Source organism: Gavia stellata, chromosome 7 (genome assembly GCF_030936135.1).
Source record: "Gavia stellata isolate bGavSte3 chromosome 7, bGavSte3.hap2, whole genome shotgun sequence".
Lineage (NCBI taxonomy): Eukaryota > Metazoa > Chordata > Aves > Gaviiformes > Gaviidae > Gavia > Gavia stellata.
In genome coordinates, this window is record NC_082600.1 from 44,386,420 (window position 1) to 44,413,850 (window position 27,431).

At 42.5% G+C, this 27,431-nt stretch overlaps 1 protein-coding gene across 5 annotated transcripts in view; it reads right to left on the bottom strand.

Moving 5' to 3' along the window:
* The window catches only part of AMBRA1 (autophagy and beclin 1 regulator 1), a 124,820-nt gene that overhangs the window by 27,121 nt on the left and 70,268 nt on the right, over positions 1–27,431 (bottom strand). For all 5 annotated transcript variants that reach the window (XM_059819261.1, XM_059819260.1, XM_059819259.1 and 2 more), the window contains 4 exons: positions 24,864–24,974; positions 16,148–16,336; positions 15,537–15,691; positions 1,453–1,592 (listed from right to left, as the gene is read on the bottom strand). In XM_059819261.1, the coding sequence (XP_059675244.1) occupies positions 1,453–1,592; positions 15,537–15,691; positions 16,148–16,336; positions 24,864–24,974 (595 nt within the window). The remainder of the gene's footprint in view (positions 1–1,452; positions 1,593–15,536; positions 15,692–16,147; positions 16,337–24,863; positions 24,975–27,431) is intronic.

Below are 27,431 nucleotides of genomic sequence, written 5' to 3' on the forward strand. Positions count from 1 at the left end.
CTTCATTTCCCCGGGTTCTCGTCCAAGTTCGTCTCATGAGCCATAATCAGTAGACTAGATCTTATCACTTCTCTATACTGAAAATAACTTAGACTAACTCTCTAGAGTTCGAGAAGAGAGCCATTATTCCTGAATAATAATTCTGCTTAGAAAGTACAGCAACTATTCTTGAAGAAAACCACTTATCCTGGAAGAGAGTTATTATAGCTTATTCCATAATAATATCTTGTAGAACTTCATGTATAAATAAGGCCTTGATGAAAGATTATGTTCAAGAGAACAAGAGGGCTGTCTGAAGAGCACTGGCATTCTGTACTACTGAAATTGGTCCAATCTGAATTCCAGCCACAGATTTCACCAGAAGGCTGTACTGAATTAGTCACTATTACAACTGTATACATTTATTCTGACTTAAGATAGTGGTTCTACATTGACCATATGACTCTCCTCAAGCACCACAAGCCTGATCTCATGCACAACAGATGGAGTCCACAAGCATGTGGTAAAATCACCAGCAGTGCTGCAAATTTCTAGCTGCCAGCTTTCAAGTTACAAGGAACTTCAACATGTGAAGCATAACCCAAAAGAATACCAAGGTAGTTTAGTACCAGCAAATAACTGAAGCAGAGAAATCCCTGAAGTGTTCCTGCAGCATAAAAGAAACACCCCTCCAAAAGATGCACTTGCACAACACAATGGAGCAAAGGGTCTCACAAAGCATGGTGCAGAGACTCCCCAAGAATGCTGAAAGCAATACATGTTTCACTGCTCAGACACTCACTCATCATCTGTGTCACACCACATCTAAATTAGCTTGTGTTTAACTGCAAGTTTACAAAGGGACAGTTACGCCCTCCATGGCACTGTATAAATAAAAGAGAGCTTAAGTCTACACGTCACATCACTGGGCTTTAATTGAGGACCAAAACAATTCACTGGCTTCTCCTAATCATGACAAAAATCTTGGCAGTCATAGAATCTCATGCCTGAATACTGTAACAAATATTTGCTAAGTCTAGGTCAGCAGCTTTCAACCTGGTTGGTGGACTCCAAGGGGTCCATGAAAGCTGAGGAAAACAAGCATATCACTAACAGCTCAAATTTGCTGTTCTCATTGGAAAGTTTCAGAAATCCATAAATCCAGAGAGATGGAAAGACACTGCAACAGACATACACGAAACAAAGGCTCCAGGAAGCCTAGAAAGACATGGGAAATAAAACGAGCTAATGAGATGCACTTCAAACAGCCTCAGAAGTTTATAATCAGCAAAACAAACATTGATTGTAAGAGACTTGAGTAAACACTGTGGCAGTCCAAAAGGAGTATTAGGAGTTGGGTTTTTTGGGTCCCTCAAGCCCAATGCCCCAGGCAGTGAAAAGTCATCTTATCCCCACTGCCCTAAGAACAGAATGGCCAAAGCAGTTAGAACTCCATGTAAAGCAATCACTTACTCTGGTCGGCAAATCACCAGGTCCCCTTTGTTGGTGCCATATGCCAATCCCAGGCCTGGCTCAGGCAGCCAGCGAGCAGAGTTTATGCTGACGTGTCTTCTCTGGTCAGCAGGCATCGGGTACAGAACGTTGAAAACTCTCTGAAACAATAACAGGAGGTTACTTGACAGCACAATACAAGGCAGGAGAGCCAAGGAGGCTCAAACAAATGTTCAATCTCCCTGCAGCAGCGCAGCTGGCCAAGGAGACATGTCACTTTACAGGATGTTGCAAGGAACCACTAATCCAGCAACAAGAGTAAGCAGCTGCTAGAAATGCACATACATGTGCCCCTAGGTGTTTAAGAGACTGACTGGCACACAGCTGTGAAGCAGAAGAAATTCTGACCCCAGGAGAATCTGCATGTCACTCAGTAGGCTGCACAATCCTTTTATTCAAACTAATTAAACAAAGTGATGGGGACAAGTGGTATAATCATTAGAAAGCAGGATAACTGGGACTCTTCTGGCCTTCACCTCTCATCTTAACTCACAAAGGTGGAAGAGGAAACTGGCAAGCACGTGGGCTTTCAGCATCGAAAGTTTATTGTTTCTATTAAGCAAACCAAACTTTATGCAAAAATAATATACAATTCTTTCCTTTTTTAAACATTTGGAACAGGCTGCCCAGGGAGGTGGTTGAGTCACCATCCCTGGAGGTATTTAAAAAGACATGTGGATGAGGTGCTTAGGGACATGGTTTAGTGGTGGACTTGGCAGTGTTAGGTTTATGGTTGGGCTTGATGATCTTAAGGGTCTTTTCCAACATAAACAATTCTATGATTCTACGATTTAAACAGCCTCCTGAAAATGTTTCCGAGTTTGACCCACCCCCACACCAAGAGTGCACAAATAAAAATCAAAATCCAGAGATTATGAGAATAACAGAAGTACGCCAGTAACAAATCCCTCAGTTCACGTCCCCTTCCAACACCATCCATTTTACCTGCAGTAAGATAAGAAGCTGAAGAGCTGCTAAGACGGCAGGTAGTTAGCACAGCTGCAGGCCAGTGCATCCCAAATGCTGCATTAATGCTGGTGAATGAAACCCCTGTGCACGCGAAGGACCAATAGCAAGCTCTGCTTTCTGGTCTGCACTAGCTTGATTTCTGCAGCTTATGAGCTTGAAAAGCAAGAACGATGAAGTGGAACAGATTATACCCACACAAATACTCTCCTTCTACTCCAAGAAACTAATGTCTGTTGTACAGCACAATGCTTTCTTGCACCCTGCCATCCAGCAACCAGAACTGCGTATCCTGACAACATTCCATTTAGTCAGAAAATATGACACATGTAGATCATAAAAACAAAGGCATGGGCAGTGGAAAGAGAGGTAATGAGCCACTTTGGCTACCAGGAATAGACAGGGACAAGCTGCTTCAGTGGGCCGGGCCATCAGAGCACATTCCATCACGACTTCAGAAGGGTAGGACTGAAGACTGCATTTACAAGTCCAAATCATTAACAGAATTTCTCCAGAAATTTACCCAGGATTTAAACCTGTAATCGCTGCAGGTAACACAGACTTCGAATCTAGATTTTCAATGGGATATGTCCCAGGTGAAAGATAGGGTTTCAGTATGTCCATCCATCCCAAAACCTTTCTTCCAGACTCCTCAGAAAAGGGCATGGTGCTGGACCAGGCAGCAGGGAAGGGAATGAGGATGTGCTGGAACAAGATAAAGGTAGATGGGAATGTAGATCAACTACTACTGCACTGCTGAGGTGGCGTCAAGTAATAATTACAATTCATCAGGGTGGAACTCATCAGCTTGTATAACAAACCGGGGCTCAGGACAACAGCTTACGTACCTGTTTTTCTCCGTAGCTCTACTGCCCACCCCACATCTTGTCTGGTTGACAATTTTAACTTGACAAGTCTGAGGCAGAGACCACTGAAGTGTACGGCCTCCAATAGCTAGTACCCAGAACCTTAATTTTGACCATCATAACGCAAACAAAGTAAGTCAGAGCAAAACAATATAGCTACATTATTTCCCGTCATCAGTAACACATTTAACCCCTGCTCCAAGGAAGCCACATTAGAAGAGAAAACATCCTTAAGGATTTCTCTGTATGACAGAAGCTGGTCACTCTTTGCCCTGGCTATCACTCAGCAGTTAGCGTATTCAGAGAAGCTTGGTGTTTGGATGGAAGGAACAGGCCCTTAGGGGTTTATCTAGCTCTTACCCATCTCCGTCATGTCTGCCCTGTTTCCTCCCTGCCTTGCTTGCTGGGAGGGGTGTGCACGGGAGGGCAGGGGGAGAAAAAAAAAAAACCCAGATGTACAATGGTAAGACATGCTACCATGGAGATTATGGTGCATTCTGAGATGGGGAGACTGCATTTTGAGGAGGAGGAGGGAGGGGAAAGGGAGGGGTCCGCCAGAGCTGGGAGCATAAATTCATAAAATAAGCATTCCAAATCTCTGAAGAACTGCAAGAGTTTTCCATCATATCCTTCTCTGGCAAGTCAGAAACAAACAGTTTCTCTTCTCTGGAGAATGGCTTTGCAAGGTATCACAGCTAGAGCAGCTGCCTTCCTGGGCTAGCCGCAAGCTCTCCTCCGCTGGCCAGTCACTTTGCCCAGCCATGGCCCACCTCCACAACCAGCCATGCCAAGGGGGTAGACTTGCTAGCTACAGCTCCGCATCCAGGTGCTCTGCAGTAAATAGCACCCCATGGAAAGTGTCGCCAAGGACATGGGTCTGGTTCTGACAACCTGCAAAAATGTTGGCTGAGGGCAGAATCTCAAAGACGAGATGGCTTAAAATTCTGCGTAAGAATAGTTGCTTCATCACTCCACTCCATTCACTTCTAAACAGCTTGTCACGCCGAAGAGCTCCCCTCCCCTGCTGCTTCCCACTCCCACGCTAATGGGACAACTCCATGCAGTGTTAAGGGTGATGACATCCGTGCGTGTGGTAATTAGTACATAAAAAGAGAAAGCAGCTGTACTGGCATAATCACCACTCACAGCAGTAACCAGAACCCTGCTAATCAATCTGATGCAGTCATACAGACGAGCTGTTGCAATTGCATCCATTAGCAAGACCCCCTACTCTACCCACAGAGTGGAAAAAAATTAAGGTCCTTCAATCGGCAGGTCCCTCTCTTCAAAGAAGGTCAGAAGCCTGCCAGAAAGCATTATTCTCCACAGATCACAGCTAATTTCTTTCAGTTTTTTTTTTTTTTTTTGTCTTTTTGTTTCTATTGCTAAATCTTATAAAAAGTTACTGAGATATTTCAACCAAAGTAGCCAGCCTGAAAACATACCACAGAGTGACCACACCTCTTTGCCAGTGGGATTCTCCATGCTTTGTAGTTCTGAACTTCTAGGAATAATATTCAAGTTATTACAGCAATCCTACACTAACACGATTCTCCAGCTTCTAGGTCAAGAGATTGCTGCCAACCCTCAAACACTCTTAAAACTACCGACACAAATGCATAAAGTTGATAATTCACCAGTTCCCTTTCATTACGGCTGGTCCATAGACTAGTTGCAGGCCATGTGTAACAGCCATGTTGATGGCTGTGGGTTCAGGAACCAGTTTAGAACCACTATTGTAAAAGTCCACTCATGTTTAAGGTCCCCACCACACTCTACCACAGCCTCCAGAGAGTTTATTTTTAATAGGGTGGCATTTTCATTTAGGACAAATATCATATTGCGTCACACTTTATCAGCCCATGACTGCCAGCAGTGACAGAGAGCTTCCAGGCTCTTCACCATAACCAATGCCAAATTTGCTCTTAGCATCACTACGCTACTAATTCAGTAATACATAGCCACACCATGAGATGTGGCGATTCAGTATTTTATGAAGTTGGCAGTTGCATTTGTTTTCAGATGCTGTTCAGAAACAGAGTTTTGAATGGTGTGTTTCTCTAACTATACACACTGTGAAGTCTGAGGAGTGGGAGCTTCAGAACATCCCTATGGAAGCTTAAGCCCAAACAGGCAACGTAAGTATAGCAAGCTGTTCTCTTCTTGGTAACAACATAAACATATAAATGTCATTTCAAGGCAAGAAAGGTCCTACCCCTTCCTTGTAGGGCCACACAACCCAGACTGGATTACACAGAACAGTTGCTTGACCTGTGCTTGTGTTTGTAGAAAACCCTGTCTCTGCTGATCTCCCCATACTTCACAGGAGATTCTAGAAGTATTCTGCATTTCAGGGACTCCATATCTCTCCCCTGAGTTCAGGGGATGTCGGCAAGATAAAAAGCCTTCCTCTAGAAATACCAAAACTGTCTAGGTAGCGAAGCTTCCACACAAAAGGCGACTCTCGTACAAAGGGAAAGCAATACTCACTGAAACAGCTGGTTGCTCCCATTCTACATCCCTATAACCATGAAGCGTGGGGCAAGATTTGGATGAGTGATTTATGTCTGCACTTCTCTATATTCAAAGACCGCACTAGAAGCAACTACTTATCTCTGGTGTGCCTCTTCCATCCTCCCTGAACAGGAGTGGGCACGTACATCATCTACTGAACTCCCTAAAGCTCATTTCATCACTTCACAGCCACTTCAACGCTGAATTCAGCAGGCGAGAAGATGGCTCAGAGAAAGCAGGGCTGTAAGGCATGAAGAAAAGAAAAAAAGAGGCCTGCAAAGCGTTCAGCAAACAAGCTGCATGTGGACTGCAAAGGCCACCTCAAGTCCAGTGCTGCTGCTCCCCCTCCAACTTGTCAGTGCTGGCACATCAGTACTGTAGCACTTGTCACAGCCACCGCTTAGGTATTAAACTACATATTTACTTATAGCAGAGAGCCAGGAGGAGAGGCTGCATGACAATCAACAGCCTCAAGGAATCTTTCCCGATGATCTCTTCCTCGCCTGTTCTCTTCCTCACCATCAAGCTCCTGTACTTACGAGGGAAGAAGGGGGCCCAGGGCACAACACAAGCACAGGGCTAGACAGTTAATTTGTATCTGCCCTGGAGGGGTAAGAAAAATTTTGCTAAAAGCCTCTGCTCTGCAAAGCCCTAGTTACTGACCTTAGTGTTTCCCTCTTCCCCTCCCGCTCTGTCCCTCGGAAGCTGCTGCTATTTAAGAACACTTTTCAAATTCCACCTTTCCCCTCCGTTTCTGGGGTGTACCACCATTAAAAAGCTGGACAGGGCAATCGCCAGGATCCTGTCAGTCAGAGTAGCAACAGGCTGCCCCACGCCTGTGGCACTGCTGCCAGTTGGCGACGGTGCCGCACCGCTCGCCTGGTCTGAGCAGCACCGTGCCCAGCCAAAGCGGAGGCACCATGTCATCTGCACAGCCGGATGGAACACACATGGAAGGCAGAGGAGTGCTGAACACTACTTGTTTGGCAGAGTAGGACCTTTCTTCTCCTCTCTGGCACTCAAGAAATTAAAAACACGTTTTGAAGCTGGAGGAGAAGAGAAAGTTGGCACAAGCGGGTAGGGAAACTCAGCAGGAACTCTTGCTTTTTATCTTTTCAAATTCAATAAAGACATTCCTGCTCTTGACTAGATGCATTGCCTTTCAGGATGCCAATAAATTTCAAGCCATTACCTTTGCTTAGCCCAAGCAGTAAACTGGGCTGTTAGATCAGCCTTGATAAAGACTGCGTGGGGAGGGGGTGCAGCTGTGCTCTTGTTTACATGGGGAAATCTTGTCATCCATGAAGCTCCATCCTGACAGGTAAAGGGACAGGAAAGGCTGAAGCAGACCAGGTGGGTTTATCAGGCACCAGCCTAAAATTAAATTATTTATTTTCAACTGCATCGATGCTGTCACCAGAGGCTGACTGTGAAAACACACAGGAAGAGAAACATCTAATGTGCTAAACCCAAGAGAAACATCTTACTGGGAGGACTGGTAAGATCCACAGCTTCATGACCACTCTGACCTGGGTTGCAGAGAAAAGTGCTTCAGAAAGGAGCGTTGATCTCTGCTGGATGGGTCTAGCTGTACTGGCAGCCAACATTTACATCTTGTGCCGGCACAGATCTAAAGTTTATGGTGGTAAACAAAATGCTCTTCATGTGGATACAGGTTATACCACCAAAGTAATTGTGGAGGCTGCACAGCTTTGCCAATGTATTTGCAGCTACACTAGAGCTTCTGGCCAGTGCAGGTACCTCATTTTGTAATACACTTTAACAAACTAAGCTCCAGGAACTATATAATACAGACGCAGCTTCAAAAGCACAGCCAATCCACAATATTAAGTTCACTGAAAGCACACCTCAAAGCAAAGCCTACGTACAGTATGAAACTACCCAAAAAGCACTCAGAAAATGCAGAAAACTACAAAGTGCACTTGTATTTGCAGAGCAGCAGATGAGGTGCAGCAACAGGATGAAAGCATATTAGAGCAAAACCAACAGCAGTCCAACTAGGGCTGCACACATTTTGCATTTCCCCATCTGCCGTTCATCTTCTGCTCCACAATCTGACCTCAAAGAAGAACTTGAAGTTTCACGTGATCTTTTTTGATTGCAAGCATGTTACTGAGACTGAACAGCCCCTAATGAAATAAATTCATTACCTCTTTTTTTTCCTAACTCATCCCAATAGAGTGTTGCCACTGAGACATCTCACCTTGTTTGTTTTGGGGTTTTTTATTAATGTCAATGTGTTAAAACTAGTTCACCTCTGACACCAGGATATCAGATAAGTTGCTATGAAGCATCTACCACTCTACTGAAAGCACTGTATGTCCTTTGTTTAGCTGCCAGGAAGCCACCTGCATCACTGACTTCTATAATGCTGCCAATTAGTTTAAACAAGTCTGTGGCTTTGTAAGGTCCGAAGCATAATAAGACATCCTAACCTGATCTCCTTAATAAATAACACTATCCCTTTTCTGTTTAGATTATGTTCTTTACTCTGCCTTCTATTAATGAATTTCACAAAAGCTGCTGAAATTCAGGCTTATGCCTTGTACTGCCACAAACCCCAGAACCCTCTGCAGCAGAATTCAAGCCTAGCTCGTCTAAAGCAGAGGACCTTGAATGCAAAACAAACCAAACACTGCTTGGGATAACTGACTGATGGCTCAATACATTTATTCATAAGACAATGCACATCAGTATTTTGAAACAAGGCAAGTCTCCCCTTTGTTTGGAAAGAGTCTTCTTTCTGTATCTATATGCAGATGCAAAGAAAAAGGCATGCATTTCCCATGATCAGACAGGGCAAAAAAAATTGCTTTTTTGCTCCCAGTCTCTTCTTATTAGGCAGGTTGTCTATGCTGCTCTCAACCCCTCCCCCACAGCAGATTCCTGCCAACAACATACACGTCTTTCCATTAGATCTTCTCTGTTAAAATGGAAGAAGCAAAAAAATAACGCACTTATCTTTTTGGATTTGTCAGTCTTATCCTCAAATGGATTTTATCATCTAATGCTCTGCACAAATAAAATTTCTTTCAACTCCATTTATCTTCCCCAGATGCAATAGGATCATACATGAAATTCTTCTTCAGTCTTTACCAATGCAACAAACCTCTTTCTGCCCACCTGTTGTCAGTGCAGAAAATCCTAGCTTAGCTTTCTGAGCCACAGTGAATTAAATGAGAACTAACCCTTAATTTTCAGCAACAACTGAAGCCTTAACTGAGAATACTTGATTTAATTCCTAAAACAGGCCAGCACCAGCAGTTTCTGTTGGAGAGACTGAGAAACCTTAAGCCAAGGGAAAACATTGTTGGTTCTTCCTGACAATACTTGATCACATAATTTATTGTTGATCTTTCAAATCAGGAGAAGTCTCATTACAGCACACCTAACCCTTTCTTTCTTTAGGCTAGCTCTCGCCATTATCAGCTAGCACTTCATCTCACAAGCCTGCCATGCAACTACTATATGAGAAAGAGCTTTAAAATAACTGATGGGAAACATCAAAACATTAACAAGAACTAGGTCTTAAGAAGAAATGGATCATCTCAGATAACAGAGCTCTTACTCAGGAAAACAACACACTTGCAGTGAAGTGGCTCATTAATTTACTGCCCATCTCCCAAAGGCTGCAAAACCAGGGTAATAGCTCCAAAAAGCCCTTTAGGGGACTGGTCCAAGCCCGGATCTGAAACCTAGGGCTGAGTAAGCAAGAAATTGCTGAACAAAACAATTGTCCTTTCAATTGTGTATGCGTGTGGTTGGAACAGATGAAAGGAGAGAAACAGGAACGCCGAAGGGGGTGTCAGCAGATACGTACATATTCAGTGCAGATACACAAGTGAACTCAACTGTGCAAACAGGACTGTGCCCCCAGCTATTGCTACCTCTTGCAAAAATCACCGACGGCTCTCAATGCTGGAACAATCTAATAAAAATATGGTCACTTCTATGGCAAAAGGAATGACAAGGTTCTTCACTTTTGCCCTTAACTCGGATTGCAAACCAAAAGCAGTACCTGTGAATTCCCCATTAAATGTCACGCTGAGACTGTAACAACAAAATCTACAATATGTTAAAGATCTAATGACAAGAGCAAAGGATTCGTGCACAGCTGCCATCCCACCCCGCTTCCGTCTGCTGAGCCTCAATAGAACGGCATACAAGATCAAGTGTCAACAATATGTTGATGAGAGCTGCATGCACCCTCATCTAGGTGAAAAGAGGCTGTCATCCAGCTGCCTACACGTCTGGAAGGAATAAATACTGGAGGAAAGAGTTGGCTTAAATTTAATTCAAGAAAGATGGTAGGAAGAAGTACTAAAAAAAAAATTCATGAAATTGCAAACCTCTTCTCAGCCCATGGCTAGTTCAGTGCAAATCTGGTAATAATTCACCTTGGCTCCCTTCACCCTAACTGACTTGGGCAAGATAACCGCACATAAATAATCTCAGACACGGAACCATCTTTGCCATGATTTTTTTTCTATCTAGTTAAAACTATGTACCTAACTGCACTGAAGCTAACAGTAGCTACTGTGGGGCAAATGGCCTTAAGGTCTTACGTGAACTGCAAGAGCTCAGCACTCCCAGTACTGGACCCCAAATTAAACTAAAGGTCTTGGCTCTCAGCTTCACATCCCATGTAGTAAAAACATCCCGAATAGATGTCATTCGCCTTTTCTTCACACCAGTTTGCTAAAAGTGACACTGCTCCCATGTTTAACCATCACATGAGATATTAACACAATATTTTATGAAGGGATCCTAAAGAGCTTTAAGTTTTTACAGTTTCTTGTAAATTCTGTCTCAGCAGCCTTCATGGAGACATGGGTGAATCAGTCAAGATAGCAATTTAACTAACTCTTACAACATACCATTCCTGCATCTATACTCAAATGTGCACATCTATGCAAATCTTCATGCCGTCTGCAACACCAAGGTGGCGTCGCATTTTCAAATGATGTTGAATACAGCTCTTTCTTACAGCACCCTACATAAGCTGTGTTCATTCTGGATCTCCACAGCCTGAATTTCCTTCCAGATTCAAAGCACAAAACAGTATTTGAGATGGAGCTTGGTTAAGTCACTTTATCCCCACAAATTGCATGTTTTGCTCTTTAACTTCATGTCAATCAAATTTTTCTACGACCTAACTCACTTTTTTGTATCCTAAGCTTAAAAGCCCCTTTCCAAGTTTTATTTTAATTTGGATTACAGTAATCATGTTTTCTGATATTTAGAGTTAGCTTTCTCTGCGTAAAATGAAAAACATTAAACATTGCAAGGGCATCAGAATTTGTGAATGACAGAAATAAAACTACCTTCTGGTCTTCTTTCTCACTAATATCCACTGCTAACAGACCCAGAGCAATATGATCCTTACTCTTCTACATTTCTAAGGAACTTCAGCTCCAATCAAATTTCTAATTTCATTTCTTCTAAGTTCTTTAACCTCCATATACTCTTGGAATCATTTGGAATTCAGAAATCACCCTAGACCCAAGCAGCTTGAAAACAGATCCTCTTTATTTGGAGACCAGCTCCACCTATGCTTTCAAAATAGGTTGCAAAACCTACTCTTACTCCATATTTGGAGTCCTTTCTCCAAACCTCCCATCTCTGAAACTCAAATATTTCCAGACAATTCCCAGTACCACTGCTACCTGTACCACTCCAAGCTAGAGATCTGCTAAAAGCAATTCCTTCCCTGTACTCTCCAGCTACAGATAAATTCCAGAGACGCGAGCTAGGTTTGCAAAAAAACCACATCATAAACACAAACAACAAAAAAATGAAGCTTATGCACACCAATCTTGTTGAAAGTCAACAATATTAGAGAGCTTTTTAAGTCTCAGTCTGAAAAACAAACTTGTTCTTTAGCAAAGGCAGGTTTCCATCTGAAATGCTAAGCAGATCAATCTTAAGGGAGTGAAGAGAAAGAGCATGAACTTCAAGCTCACGACTCTACCATAGTTGATGACAATTCATTATTTTTACTCCATTTCAGGGCACAATTCATAACTGTTCAATCACTTCAGCCCCGACCCGTAGAACTCTACCCAATCTCTCTGAAATATTAGGAGCAAGATGTATATAGACAACGCACACTTGTATAACCAAGATGCTCTTTAGTGCAATCCAAAAGTGCTGTAGTTCTCAGAGAGAATATTTCTCTCCAATTTTGAAAATTAGCCAGTGGATTTCTAGGTGCAATTAAATGTATTGGAGTTTCACACAAGAAAACTAATTAATTGCATCTTCAAAACCTCTATTTCAACAGTAAGATGGAGGAACCTCTCTGTGGAATAGAAACCTGCATTCCACTGTTAGTCGAGGATGTGGAGGAAGGGTCTTTCCATTTTAATTCGAAGCAGAAATAATCACTGCATTTCACCCCTCAGCAGGTTGCCATGCTTTTGCAGTGACATACAGGCCACATTGCCAAGCCCTACTCTCCTGGTTCATCGATTGCAAATGAAAGGCGTTGGGGAAGGAAGGAACAATCGTGAGACAACTTACAAGAATTTTCGCAGAATCTGATGTAGCATTTCTCTTGAATTTCTCTCTTGGGAGTTTTGCAAGTCATGTAAAATTAAAATATCCACAAAGCATTGCTTCAGAACGCGGCTATGACTTATTTTTAATTAAGAAGTTGAGTAACAATTGCTTTGTATTACAAGCTGTTGGCACAGAGGCAACAAGGATGCTTTCTGATTCTCTCTAATATGCACATTAGATTAAAGAATACAGTTTCACCAGGTTTCCTGAACCTTTTTCTACTGCATGCTGGCCAAGCTGCAAACAGGTTTTTACTCAACTGAATACGAAATACGAATACAGCAGCCACTGTAAAGACAGTGTGCCAGGAATATTACAAAGTTTCCTACTTAAAGCTCTATTTTTATTTTGCGTGTTCTGAAAAGTATTACAAACTTATGGAGCAGTCTTACTAAAAAATTCAAGACAGAAGAAATACCTGTAGTTGATCTACTAATTTTTACAACTAGATGAAAGAGTAACATTTACAAGATTAACAGTTTTATGTTTTCCAAGCTTGGTCCTACAGACTGCACAAAGATGACCAACACCACACCAGAACGTTGAATCAATACTCAACATTATCCCACAGGTCTTGAACCAAATTAATTCAAACTGGTCCAGTTGCGACCCTAGCACACAAGTAGAAAGCTGTAAGCCCAAAGCAGTCAGAAATGAGACATTTTTAACATCTTTAAACATGATGTGGGAAAGGGGAAAACAGCAAATTAGTTAGCGAATCCTGCTAGACTGTATAGGTTTGAAAACGTGGGGGAAAGGTTTTTGGAAGCTAAAAATACATGTGCAAGAAAGATGAAAAAAGCAACCTTTAGCATACATGCAATCCATCTGGAGAAAAATAATCCAGAACTACAGCAGATGAGAAAGACAGGAGTGCAGCGATGTGAAGCAAGTCTGAAAAGCAAGAGTGGGAAAAATTGTACCAAAATTCTCAATGCACCATAACAGCAAGAAAATAATCAACAGTTTTTGACTGCATAAGCAAAGTCCTGTAGTCCAAAAAAAGCAGAAAAAAATACCCTCTGTGGGCTTCTGGTAAGACTATGCTTATCACATTACGTACATTTAAACATAACCCAGAACGAGGGGGGGTGGTGGGGAAAGAAGGGTATTTTGGAGAGAATTCAGAAGAGAAAAAACCTGAAAGCTGGAAGATTGAATTACAAGAAAAGATTAAGGGAATACAAAGCATTACTTCACTAAATGGTGACTAAGAGCAATGGTACAAGCATTTGAAGAGTATAACACACCATAGGGAAAGAAGATATGTTTGAAATGGAGATGAAGAAATATAAATGGAAGATTTAGACAGAAGCTTACTGATTTAGCTGGCTACAAAAAAAGTCTCCAAAAGTAAGGGCTAGATAGAAGCCATAGCAACTGGAGTTTAGAGCAAATGTAAAAAATGGATGAGAGGAAAGAACCCTACCATAGCTCTTTATGGGAAGAGACATGATTTTAGCTAATAGGACTTCTCGATGTTAACTTATTATGATATGGTAAAAAGACTGTGGGAAGGGATACTCCCGTATCTGGCAGTAAAAGCTATGTATTTCAGTAGGATCTTAAAATAACTTGAAAAAAGAATGAGTACCGGGGCAAACTAGACTTTTAAAAGGATCTAATAGGATACTGAATCCATGTAATTAGTGATCTTATCATATCCACACAACTTTCACCAACCGTACCTGCTAAGCAAATTGTGCTTTTCTCATAAATACTTTTTAATTTCTGCCTCTCACCTTAAGAGGCTCATACCAGAATGGTAGCTCAGAACCAGGGCTGAAAAAGTGCCGACTGGTGCACCAATGAATACCCTCATCATTGATTTTCCCTTGCATTATAACATGGAGCAGATGATGATGATAAATAAGAGTTTTATATCAGCTGATAAAGCAGCTCATGTAATGACGCAGCTGAGATGACCCTCTCTGAATCATGAGCAGTCTGAAGAGCAACTATAGAGTCTGAAGGTGAATCAAGCAATTTCTCCCAGAAACAAGTCTGTCCCCAGTGCTGAGCCACTAGATGAATGGCTCAGTGCAACCCTTGCACACTGGGAAAGCTCTGCCAAAAGTAGTAATAATCAGAGGGGCCTTTTAAAAAAGAAATATTTTTAAAAATGGAGAAAAAGAGAGATATATAGACAGAGGAAAAAAAAAAAGCTCATCATGGAATAAATTCCACTGTGATCAAGTTATCCCCCAAAGTGAAAAGGTTTGAATAGCTATTTTTCCATCTCCTGCAACAAAAGTCACCTGAGCACATGGCCTAAAACTTGAATCCAGCCCACATTTCAGCTTTAGAAATTACCCAGTTCTGCCTCCTCAACTCTTTGTGCATTGTTAACCAGACACGGCTTTTTCCATCCCAAACTATCACTGAATAGCTGTTGTGCTCCGCTGATGAACAAAGCAAGACACACGTGTTCTCTTAACTCTGTTTGCCAGTCTGCAAAAAGATGAAGGTTTCTTCTCACATATTAAATGAGCCAGTGTGGGTCATAGCTCAGTTCTCCCACAAAGCAAAAGTACAGAAAGATGATTTCATTGCCAAAATAGGCCTACATATATCTGGAAAGCTCACTAATAAATAGCCAACAAAAGCCTGTTTGGCAAAAGTATGGTAAGCCTCACCTTCAGTCTGTGAGTACGATGTGAAGTTTGGCTCCTACCCTTCCTGAAAGCACTGGTGGCCACTCTCCTAGAGATTAGCCACTTGTAGGTACGTTAGGAAATGATCCTGAAAGCTCCGCTGAAAAACTCCCTCAGCAAAGCCAACTGTAGTACCACAAGCAATATGCATGTTACCCTAAGAAGTACAGATGACCTGCTAGGGACTGTAAGTGATATCTAGACTTAGGATAGCACACATGACATGGAATATATTTGTTTGTCATCGTATTTGAAACCAGAGTACAGTTTCACAATTGTTATACTTCTGTTCTCCTGCCATGTTTGCATACCTCTGTAATAAATTCCTTCACATGTTATTGAAGTAGGCCTGGAGCATGCTACCTCTTTGCTGTCATAATCCAGCAAGCACTACTATGCTAGAGCCAAAATGACACAAAATCACTGATGAAATCACACAGAAACAGAAGACACATACACTCACCCTCATAGAGGTTTCTCCACCGTGGGGCTGTTGCAGCCTGAAGACTTGAGCAACCATGTGTTCTGTGGAGGGGTGCAGCAGGATACGTCGGGAAGCCAGTCCCACCATTACGTACCTGCCCATTGGAGACAGGCTCACAGAAATGGCATTAGGGCCTATAAAGAGAAGAGGAGTTATTTCTCTCAAAGGTTGACATCCCTCCCCATGCCTCATCCTCACAGCTTCTTCATTCCCTTCCAGCATTCCCATCATGTAGGGCATACTAAACTCATCCTTAATAAAGGGTACAGAAGAATAAGGAGACCTGCACAAGAACAATTTTTTGTGAGATGTTTCCTTGCAGCAAGTGTCCTCCCACTAAGACAATTAAGTTCTTTAAGGAATAAATAACTATCCCTTAGCAGCTTCCCCATACCAGCACCTTACATGTCCAGACCATGCCACAAGCTTCTCCCCAGCAGTACTATATTGGTGGCTGGTTGGAAGATCAATAAAATATTTCCTGTTACTACAATCACCGATGCTCAGACTATTGCATTTCTCACTGAAGGCTGAGTTCTGAGGTAACTTCTCACACTCCCACCCACCCTGACTTCTTGCTGCATGCTTACCAAATCGCTTTGTGTAAAGCATCTCGCCCAAATTGTGGGGTGCCAGAGAATACACAGCCAGTATTCCCTCATCAGGGAAGCCTCTTTGACTGCTGGGAATGAAGGCTGCCAGCAGCTGCCCATCGGCAGAGATATCGCAGCTAGCATCATTGTAAATCTTGCAGTTTTGAACAAGCACGTTCACAGAGGCTGCAAAGAAGAAAGAAAAAGAACAGTGATTAAAGCACTCGGGAACAACAGAGAATAAAGCAAGATTTAAACCTCATGTTGGAGACCGGACAGTACATGCAAAAGACACAAGACATTTAGCTTCCTCCAGAAGTTTATGAAATGTTAATACCCTGATTAATGTAAAACTTGCTCCAAAACGGAGATAAGACACTGCAATAGGCCCAGGGAACGAAATCTACTCGCCTCCTGGAGCATTCAGCCAAGAAATAGTGGCAATTGCACTTTATCAAACCCCTCCTTCGTTGAGCACAACACCATCCTTTGTCCAGGACAGCACAGTTTAAACAAGTCCCAAATCATGACTCTGACAAACTCCAGCAGTGGTACCACTGGAAACAGTACACCTTAATTCATTTCCTCTTCTCTTGCGGAGCCCCTAGTTCCAGCTCCCCTTATCTCCAATAAACAGGAGATGAGAGAAGAATTCCTCCCTGCAGATATAGACATTCATTCCTGACAGCTGATTTTTACACCAGTCTTGGATAAAGCAAGTGAGAAAGGGCAGAGACTTCTTCAGCCAGTCCTCCATTTAATTATTCCCGTATTTGAGATGCTCATACAATCAGTGAAGTAACTGTTTAGCAGACAGGGTAGTGACCAGCAATTCAGAAAACATAAGTTTTACTTTAATCTCTGCTGGTCAATTGCTGGGTGACCTTGTAGAAATCTTTTCCCCACTGTGCCTTGCATACGCAGCCCATAAGCTCTTTGGGCCACTGAATCTTACTATGCACTTGTGCCATTCCTAGCACAATGAGGTTCCAAGGCCTTTTAGCATCGTCATCACCAACAGTTCAATGGTGGCTTGATAGGACAAGGCTGGAGTTGTGTTCGCTCCCTCAGCCTAGCCTAAATGTGCTCCAGCGTTTCACTAAAACTGCTGCAATTATTCCAGGTGGTTTAGAGCTGAAACCGCATACACTCTTTTGGGGATGGAGCAATTTCACATTCTAGTATTTTCAAACTCAAGGGGATAGAAATATAAAAAAATAAAAATAAAGCCCACATTTGCAATACAGAAGCTTTGCGTGCTAGAAGACGGAACACCCCATCTCACATGCTTGAAGCTATAGCACCATGTGGAGCACTACGTCAACTTCTGCAGTCCAGAAATTGTCTTCCAAACCTTCAGACCATGCCCAGCCTAGAAGTGGCTTTGAATTGTTCAGCTAAAATTGCAGATGAGTTTATGAAGGCACTTCTTGGGCTAGATTCCTTATTAGTTTAACAAAAGAATAGTGCCAAGAATGCTTTGTGCAAACTTCTGAAAGTCTGAACTTCCAAATCAAACTAAGGTTGTAAACTCAATGTTTTAACAAACTGGCACTGCTGCCAGAAGAAACAATCCCTGCCCTTTGTTTCCAACACTTCTGTGGAAAGTAAGTTACATCAGGGAACTGATATGGCTGAGAAATTACTGACTGTTGTCTAGGTCACTTTTTAGCCAGAACAGTTTCCCAACCTGGTACACTACATGGCTGCATAGACACTTGGAGCAGCAGAAGTCATCACAGGGAAGCAGACAGGACTGCTCCTTCTTCCAGCATTGCTGATTTAAAGCGCTTGCTGAACCTCATCTTCAGTTCTTCTGGTCTCAAAGACATTTTTCCTGGAACTGCTTTCCTACATGGTTAAGTATCAACTTCTACTGTTCCATTTAAGAAACTCCGATGAAAAAGAAAATGAGGATAAAAAGTGGACTATGCAATTACATTCTGTACCAAACCACCTACACCTGTACTCTAAATTTATTCAACTATTTTTTTCAGTCTCAAAGCTGCTAAAAACAGTAATTTTCAGCCTAGTATAAACAGAAAGGTACTGAACAGGAAAAAGGTAAATAATGGTAGTCACTGTCAGTGCTGTAATAACAGAATCTAAAACACACATGGCCCTTCAAAGAACAGACTGTCCAAAAGCCGACAAAATTCCCAAGTGCTTAGTCTGAAGCTAGTTGAACAGAAAGACAACAGAATAAAGATTAAAGATTATACTACCTAATTTAAAAAAAGGTAGAATTAAAGTTTGCCCTTTTTAAAAAATCTGGGCTTCACTCAAGTACTCATTATGGCATCACAAGAGAAGATGGACACTAACACAAGAACTGCAGTATACGCTGTGAACTAGCTAGAAGATACATGACAACAGGTTGCACCATTGTAATCCCCTCAAATTGGGAGGATTCCAGCAGAGTTCTTCAGTGACTCATTTCAAAACCAGTCATATTTATTAGCTTTATCAATGACTTAGGCAGACAGCAGGGCTGGTTGATGAATTCTGTTGATAAAGTTGGGTAATTTCATTAACAGAACATGATCAGACCACACAGTGAACTGAAGTACACAGCGACATAAGAGAAGTGAAATGAAAGCATTCTAGAGGGTGTTAACATTTATAAATTTCTGCTTTACTAGGAGCTTCTCAGTTGGAAACAAGAAAGAATCAACTTTGGTGATCATAGCAAAGACTGAGCCATCCACCTGGCGTAACAGTGAAAGAGATGGCAATCATAAACTGCACCAGGGAGCACACTTAAAATAGAAATATCAGTGCTAATACACAACCTTGTGCTGAGACCACATGCAAGATACTGGGCACAGTTTTGGTCAGCCATGTTCAAGAAAGATTAAACCCTAAATGGTAACAAGTCCAGCAAAGAGCTAGGAAGATGACTGGGGAAAATGAAACATGTATTTTATGGTTTTAAAAAAATAATAAAAATTGCAAGGAAACGGGATTGTATTTACAAAAAATACCAGAAAGTAAGTGCCAGAAAAACATTAATTCTCTTCACAAGTAATGTTGACAGGTGAGTTAAGCGGGTAAAAGCAGCCATTAAGTTTGGAAATTAGAAGATTTCTACCAGAATAGCAAGATTCTACAATAGTCTTTCAACAGAAGGGGCAAAGAATTTAACCAATTTCAAGACAGAATAAGAGGAACTATAGGATGTCCTTGCCTAAGACAGCAGGGAGCTAGACCTAGTGGCTAAGGGGGTCCTTTCTCACCAATTCCCTTGTAGTTGTAATCTAAACAGCAGTGATCTAAAAAATTGCATTAAAAAAAGGGGGGGGTAGGTGGGAACTTACTGTACAGGTCAATATTGGGACTCTCCCAGGCAAACCTGAGTAAATTATTTAAAAGAGAGCCAAGCAACAAAGCCAGCAACAGAGCAAAATTATACATTACACAGGGAGAGCATTTGCCAGAGGTACAACTGTAAAACAGCCCCCCCCCCCCCCAACCCCCCCTTTGATTATTAGAAGAGAAAATATAGTCCAGTCCCTTTCTTTGGGGTCTAAGAACTGTTCTGTCTCATTGCTATTCTGCTAGATATCTAAGCTTTTGTCCTGCATCTCTGGGCTCAGGAGCAGTTTCCATGAGGTAGCCACGGTTTCTCTACAATGTTAACTACCATCATTTGATGCTCAATACTGAAGTAGCGAGACTGCATACTTGCTTCATCAGAGCATAGGTATGGGTGTCATAAAGCCCAGGGACCCTTCTGTACTGATGAACTCCTGGTGCTTTTCAATGAGGTGCAAGAAGTTTTAGAGGGGACAGATAGTGATTTCTCTGGGCAAAGGCAATGTTTCTTCCTTGTTCCTATAACTATTGAAAATCATAGTCCATGGAATCCATGTCTCTTCTCCGCCTTTAAAGTTTGGAGGTTTTTTTAATCTAATGCAACCTTGGACATTCATAAGAAAAGAATCCCACACCTTTCTTTTTGTAAGGTAAGAAATGCTTGTATTTCTTCTGTACCATTTACAGATTCAGGGACATTGCTATGTCTTGTACGTATCCTCGCAGTTCCACGGCTATTTTTTTCCCTTTCCAGGTCTCTAATCCTCTTCCTCATCTAGCATTTACTATATGCGTTTTTAAAACAATATTGGGTTTGGATCACCAGTCACCAAGAGTCTATTTATCATATAGCACATGTTCACTCATTTTCTATCTACACATTTTTCCCTCCTTCAGCACAGCACAGAGGTTTTTGGTGAGCAGTCCACAATAACGGCCAACATGACTGCGTGTCGTGTTCTTTTTAAAGTTTGTTGCATACGGTGAATGCCTCTCAGCAAAACAGACTGTGAGCTCCCGTGCCAGCAGTGAACTATCTTTCCCCCTTGAAGCGTGCCCGGAACATAAAACACCACAGATGCAAGTTGCGCTGAACAAGAAAGGGCGCCCTTTCGTTCAGTCTTTCAAGATCCTATTCACGCTGGCATCATGGTTCTTTGCTCTTCCCTCATTTACAAAGGATGAGGGATTCAGGTAGCACTTACACCTGGAACCAAGGGATCCTACCGTGACAGCAGAAGATGTCTAAATGTGAGAGGCAGCGATCTCAGCAAGCTTTCATTTTAAGGAACAGCATCTAAGAGATTCCCAAGACACGGGGAGGATGAAGATACCCGTGCATTTGACAAAGCCACAGGCTATTTGATTTCTTTGAGCCTGAGGCCTGATCTATGAAAATGAAGCCAATACAGAAGATTTTAGGGGAAAAAATTGCTATTTTTGGAAAACCATTTACAACAAGGCTGCCCTTTCATCTCTTGTTTTCTTTTGTTGTTAATGCAGCCACCGAGCTGACAGAACAGATCAAAAGAAACATCAGAGAACAAATTAATCAAGCTGTTGTGCCAACTTGGAGTTCTTACACCTACAACATAATTACGCTTGAAGCTGGGGAAGGCCTGGAAGGCCAGCAGCAACAGCACTGTTTGCCAAAGGAAAATTGTGCCGGGTGCATCATCCGCTCCTAGCCACCCTTAAGAAAGTGTCATCCTTAACAGTTGCTCCTATTCATGCATTGTTTAGCCTGCCTTTTTTTTTTTTTCTTTCTCCTTTCCTTTTCTTCTTTTTAAGTTCTGCATCCCGCTGTGGATCAGTAAGTACAGATCAAATCCCCTTCCTCAAATCCTGGCCAGTGTTGGAACAGGACAAATTCCTGACATGTGACTAAATGTGGAAGAACTAGACCAGCTGAGCCACAACAGCTAGAAAATGAAATAATGAGCAGCGAGTAGCATGAGAGAAACTATATTCAACAGATATAAACAAGAGACAAAACCTTTAAATATTTAATCTGTGGAAAGGCTATATTCTACACTGTTCAGCAATCAATACTTACCCATTAGCTGCGGGAAACTTTAAGGATCTGCAACACGTACTAGAAGAATATTAAATAAATGCCAGATATAGCATTGTCTCTGCTGCCAAATACATTCCCCACCCCGAAGCTGATACGACTGACAACTGCAGTTTAAGACTGGTCATGTTCATTTCAGAGTTACTAAAAGCAAAGCTGGCAAAAGGAGAAAAGAAATCTGAAGCCATCTTTTTCCATTTTGCAATTATTAATATTAAAATTAATAGAGAAAGACAGGGCAGAGACTAAAATCCCACAAGTCCCTGCAAAGCCGTTTCCCCAAGACCATCGGAGTCCTCTTTCATGCGCTTGCTGGATTGAGCGTCAGCGAGGTGGCTGCTGCGGAGCTGAGTCCTGAGCCCAGGGCTCCGAAGGGTGCTGGGGCCCAGCCCCTGAGATCACAGGACTGCGCTAATCACGCTGCTGTCGCTTGCTCAGACGCATCCGCTTCAGTGGAAAACATCCTACTTCCAAACTATCTTTTCTTTGTTTAATGGTAACAGGAAGAAGAGCTGCTCGGAGATGGAGGTTGGCCACAGAGTCATTTCTTTGATGGAGAGGGGAGCTGGCAGGCAGTCCCAAACTTCAGCTGCATCATTTCATCTGCCTGAACTCCCAAACCACTTGTGGCTCAAGTCAGTCCCAGGAAATGCAATAGTCCCCTGCCTCTGAGTAAGCGGACTCTCACATGACCACCTCTGATTTATAGGAAACGATGGAGGAAAAAAAAAGGAGCTATTGAGGTCACATGCTTTACTGGGGAACTAGGCTATTTCGAAGATCATGAAGAGTCAGAAAAACCTCCTCCAACCCACCACTCCACTGTTACACATTTAGCTTCACAATCTCTCTACAAATTCGTGCACCTTGGCAAACTTGCCTTTGTTCTGTGCCTAGCCAAGCTTGGCAAATACCTGTTGTAGGATGAGCACAGCTGCTACATCTTCATACATCCCTACTAGACCTTGGCAGAGGGAGAGATGGTTAACAACCCAGAAATGTCAGAGTTAGGCTCAGCATGTAAGAAGGAAGAAGGGTAGTAAAACTGAACATTTCCAAATGGTAATAAAGAAAGATGGACAAGCCAGGTACCATGAAGCACAAAGTGGGGAGTCAGAAGGGCTGCGTATGGGCTGGTAGCAGGAACCCCGCCTGCAAGAAGGGCACAATGACAACAGAAACCACAGCCCAATTTCCAGCTAATTGGAAGCTATTTCAGAATGGCAGTGTCCTGGTCGGGGAGAGAGAGAAGATTGAAATATTGATGTCTTGAGGAGCAGATGGTTCTTATTTTCTATGGGATTCCATAATTATAAACAAACATCTTATGCTTTTTTAATTTTTTTTTTTTTTTCAAAATCAGCAGCCTTCTCCTCAGCAGCCAGATGAGGCCAAAAAAAAAAAAGCTATTAGCAGCTGTAGCACTCTTCAAATACTTTACAAGCTTGCAGAGAAGTCCCAAAGAATTTAAGTTAGCAGCAAGATGCTCTCCCCTCTGACTTCATCTTTATTCTGTTCCAGAGTCTGGTTGGACCATGGAAAGTATTGCCACCACGTGGCAAAACTTCGCCTTGAGCACTGATCCTCAGCTGACAACCTTACACTAGTACTACAAAGTTTGGCACTTAAAAAGACACGTCAAAGCACTGGTGCACGAGTTCAACACAGTATTCTACTTTCAAGATGACACTGCGTGCTCCTTCCCAAGAGACAGAATGGGTCTCAAAGACAAAATATAAAGCATCTTCCCCCTTTACAAAGTTGAGGGCTACTGTCTAGCAGCAGGGCTTTTACTTCCCACCAGGCTATAAACATCACACCACAATAGTCTATGCAGTGTGAAGGAAGGAGATGAGACAGAAACACCAGATACTATGTCGTTCCTAGAGATAAAGTAAGAAAGCTTTTTGTAATGGGATGGGTTACTGGTGGCTTTCCCCCAGCTCCTCCAATTTCCCAGGAACTGGGAGGTAAATGGCCCCATACAGTTGCCCAAGGAAGCTGTGGATGCCTCATCATTGGAAGTGTTCAAGGTCAGATTGGATGGAGCTTTGAGCAACCTGATCTACTGAAAGACGACCCTGCCCACGGCAGTGGGGTGGACTAGATGATCTTTAAAGGTCCCTTCTAACCCAAACCATCCTGTGATTCTATGATTTCCATTCCCGACCTCTCTGCTGCTATGGTGTCACTACATGTGCTCATTTTGTGTGTTCTTAAAGCAACAGGACAGTACCCCACAGAGACTTCTCTTGTCAGATATGTAATTTCTAGAATTGCAGAACAGACAGGACTGGGAGAAACTTTTTCTTAATTCATTTCAGTGGCTACCTGTGAAAGCAGAAGTCTTTCTGAAAACAGAATCCCTGTTCTCCCTAAAAAGAAGTCAGTCCCTTAAAGCAGAACCCAATCCAATTTTGCTGAGAAGTCAAGCAATGCATTTCACGTATGCACAGAGATGGACTAAGCTAAAAATCACTGTACAAAGAAACGTTCATGAATATTTACCTCCTATCTTCATCCCAGGCTGCCACAAATATTTCTGCAGCTGTACGGCAAGCTATATCAGGGTACCAATCTGGGTTAAAAATAGCCTTTCTAGGCAAGTTAGTTTTTGCCCCAAAAAAATCATTCCTTGATCAGCTGACCACAAGCATAAAATATTCTTGTGCCTGCATAAGGAAGTCTCTTCCAGTGCGAGATCTAACTTATGCCATAGAAGATATGTAAAACTATGATCTAATTTTCACAAAGGGGAAGGAGAGAATAAATAAATAAAAATCAGCAATATTGCTCGTATTCTTGACCCAGAAGCAGCTGTCACCTGAGATAGGGGATGAATCACTGCTTTTGCAAATGGCTAGAAGCTACACTTACTTCCCCTGGCTTGCAACACTGTGGTAAGCAACAGACCAGGGCCCCGATTCCCAAAATGTCTTGCAGCACTTTAACCCACACTGATGTCAGTAACTTGGAGAATTCAGACCCAATTTATTAGCAGGTTCTAATGTAAAGGTATAAAGACAATATCCCTTTAGAAACTTCTTGGTAAAAGAATGAAGAGATTGGATACAGAATTGTTCTAAGAGGACTGTATATCCCATGAGAATGCTCACAAAAAAGCCCCATTTATGCATGGATTTGCTGAGAGCAAGAATACACAAGCCAGGCGGAGCAGGAACAGCTCTGCATGCTTTTAGTCAACTTTCTCAAAAGGCTAAGCATTTTACAGTTCCCAACGCAACAAGACAACCAAGTAATCCAAGGCCTACAACATACAGCTACCTTTGGAAGATCCTACAGCTTATATCCTTTCCAGCTTACCATTGCTGATTTCAGGCAGATCGAATTTAGTGAAGTCCCACCACTGGAGGCGGTAGGTGGTGTTGGCAATGTTGCTGGCCACAGCTGACTGTCCATCCCCAATCACAGCACCTACAAAAAGGGGGAAATCATTAGCAATTCAACCACCAGAAGATTACCCAGAAAAGAGCTGGGGAGACAAAACCATAGAAATGCTTTCAAAATCCAATACACAAAACTCTAGATTCTTAAAGAAACCTTATTTACAGAAATGGCATCACCTCCTAAACAAGCCACAGAGCACAGGAAATTAATAGGAAAGACCTCCCTGCAACACATTTCTGAAAGAAAAGGAAGTTGATGAGTGATAAGACTTGACCAGACTCACAAGGCAGAAATCTTAATCAATTCATTTGGTGCAAATGCATTCTACTTATTGGTACTAGTGAAGCTGTATTTTCACAGACCCAAAATTTTCTAGTACAGCTATGAAGGCAGACCGGAATACATACTAAGGAAAAGTGTTGCCCTGGCAAATCACACACATTTGCGGACATAATCCCTGCTAGTACTGTAAACTCCATGCGGAAGATACAGGTTGCCTACAATATTTACCACACAGTAATGACTGTAACAAAATATTAGCAAGGAGGACCTACAAGCTGGCCCTTTGCTGCTCTGGGTGGCCCAACCTACAGCAGGCAGGGGCTGCCCTGACTCCAGGCAAACAACATGACCCTTGCTAACCACCAAAGGATTTGGGCAAGAGCCCAAAGCAGAAAGCTAAGCAGAATACTTCAGAAACTAGCACAAAGAACGTAATTTTCCAGGCAGAAAGAAACTGCCACTAGTAACACAAGTCAGCATGCATTTGAGAAGGCTCAGAGGCATTAAACATAATCCCTAGGGAGGCAAGTGGAGAGAAGAAACAGTTCTCCCATAATAGTACTAGAGTCAAAAATCTCGTGCTATTTGCAGTCTCTAAGGCCTTCATATACATGCAGCCCTTGTACTACACACACATGCTGGCACCCAGAGAAACTCAAGATAATAGAATTTGATAAGGGAGAGCAAAACAACATCATCCCCAAGCACAAACAAGGAAAAGCACAGCCTCCAGAGTCTTCGCACTGTCTCCAGTGGGAAGCACACAGAAAAGTCAGTGGCTTCACTCTCGCAGAAGGGCTGGCTCAGGACTCTGCTGCCACAGCAGCAAGAGTGGAAGAGACATCACTTGACAGCTCTGTATCCAGTACACAGCAGGCCAGCTACCTGTGCAGAGAGCTAAAAGCTTGCTAACTGATAGTAAATTGAAGTGGTGTGGAAGAAGATGAGGAGATTAGGGTGGCTGGATTTTTACTTTTCCTATCAAATCCCAGGAGAACACTCAGGCTTGTAAAAAAAAAAAAAAAAAGGCCTGAAAACACACACACACACACTCTAACAGAGTTTATGTTTTTTCTGCAAAGCAAAGAACAAGGGGTGGCAGGGCAAAGTAGGGAAGCAAATTCTACATCAGTGCTGATAAATAAAGAGAAAGACACCACGAAGGCTGCTGCTAGTCCTCTTCTGATTGATAAGCTGTCTTGAGTCCTGATTTTTGGTTCTGGAGAAAGCTCAGAAACAGGCCAAGAGCAAGACTTCTGAGCAGCCAGCTTTACCCTGCATACTCAGCTGTCCCAGGCCTCCAGCAATCCACAAACCTCCACCATGCATCTGCTCAGGCTCTGTATCTGCCTCTGTCAGACACGCACATAGCGCTTGGAGAGCAGAATTAAGAACATTTCCATTGCTCTTACATATGCCCAAGGCCTTGTTCTCCTTATCCCCCAAAACAAAGGGCTCCTCTGAACAAAAGACATGCACCGGAGAAAGCGGATTCAATGCATTAATGAAATTACATTTTTGCAACCAGAAGTGGAAGAAGGACAATTAAATTTTATGTTGCTTCACCTTTAAAAGTCTCCTCATCCCAAGCCCAGGTTTGGTACGCAAAGGCAGCTCCTCTGCTGTCTTTCCTCCAGCCACCAGGTAGGGAAGAGAAAACTAGTTTCTGTAGGAATTTCAAGCAGTGGGACTTGCCGCAGGGTAACGGTAACTAACAACACCAACTAGGTAGCGACTGCCTTACAGGACTAAGTCAGTCAAGGAAACACTGCAAAGACAGGCACCAGAAGGACTACTCAGGGCACATAATTCCAGAATATTGACCTTAAAACAGATGAACATCACAAAGTCATCCCCTGTTTTGCAATGAGAACAACCTTCCTAAGCATAACAAATAATATAAACTGGAGAATAACATACCCTAGGAGAGTAATCGTGCGTTCTCTCTGCATCACAGAAGCCTAGCAACGTCACTAACTGCTCCACAAACAGCAAGTTCAGCTGGCTCATACAACTGTTATGCTTACTGCTACAAGTACCATAAAAAAAGCTGTTGGCAAATGTTTTTGAATTTTTTTCTGTAAAGATTCTGGTCTTCTCATCACCTTCCCCAGAACCTGCAGGTTAGTTATGGTGTTCATTTAAACCTCACATCCCCTTCACCTCCAAAGGCAGTCACATCCTACACAGAAAAAGCTAACA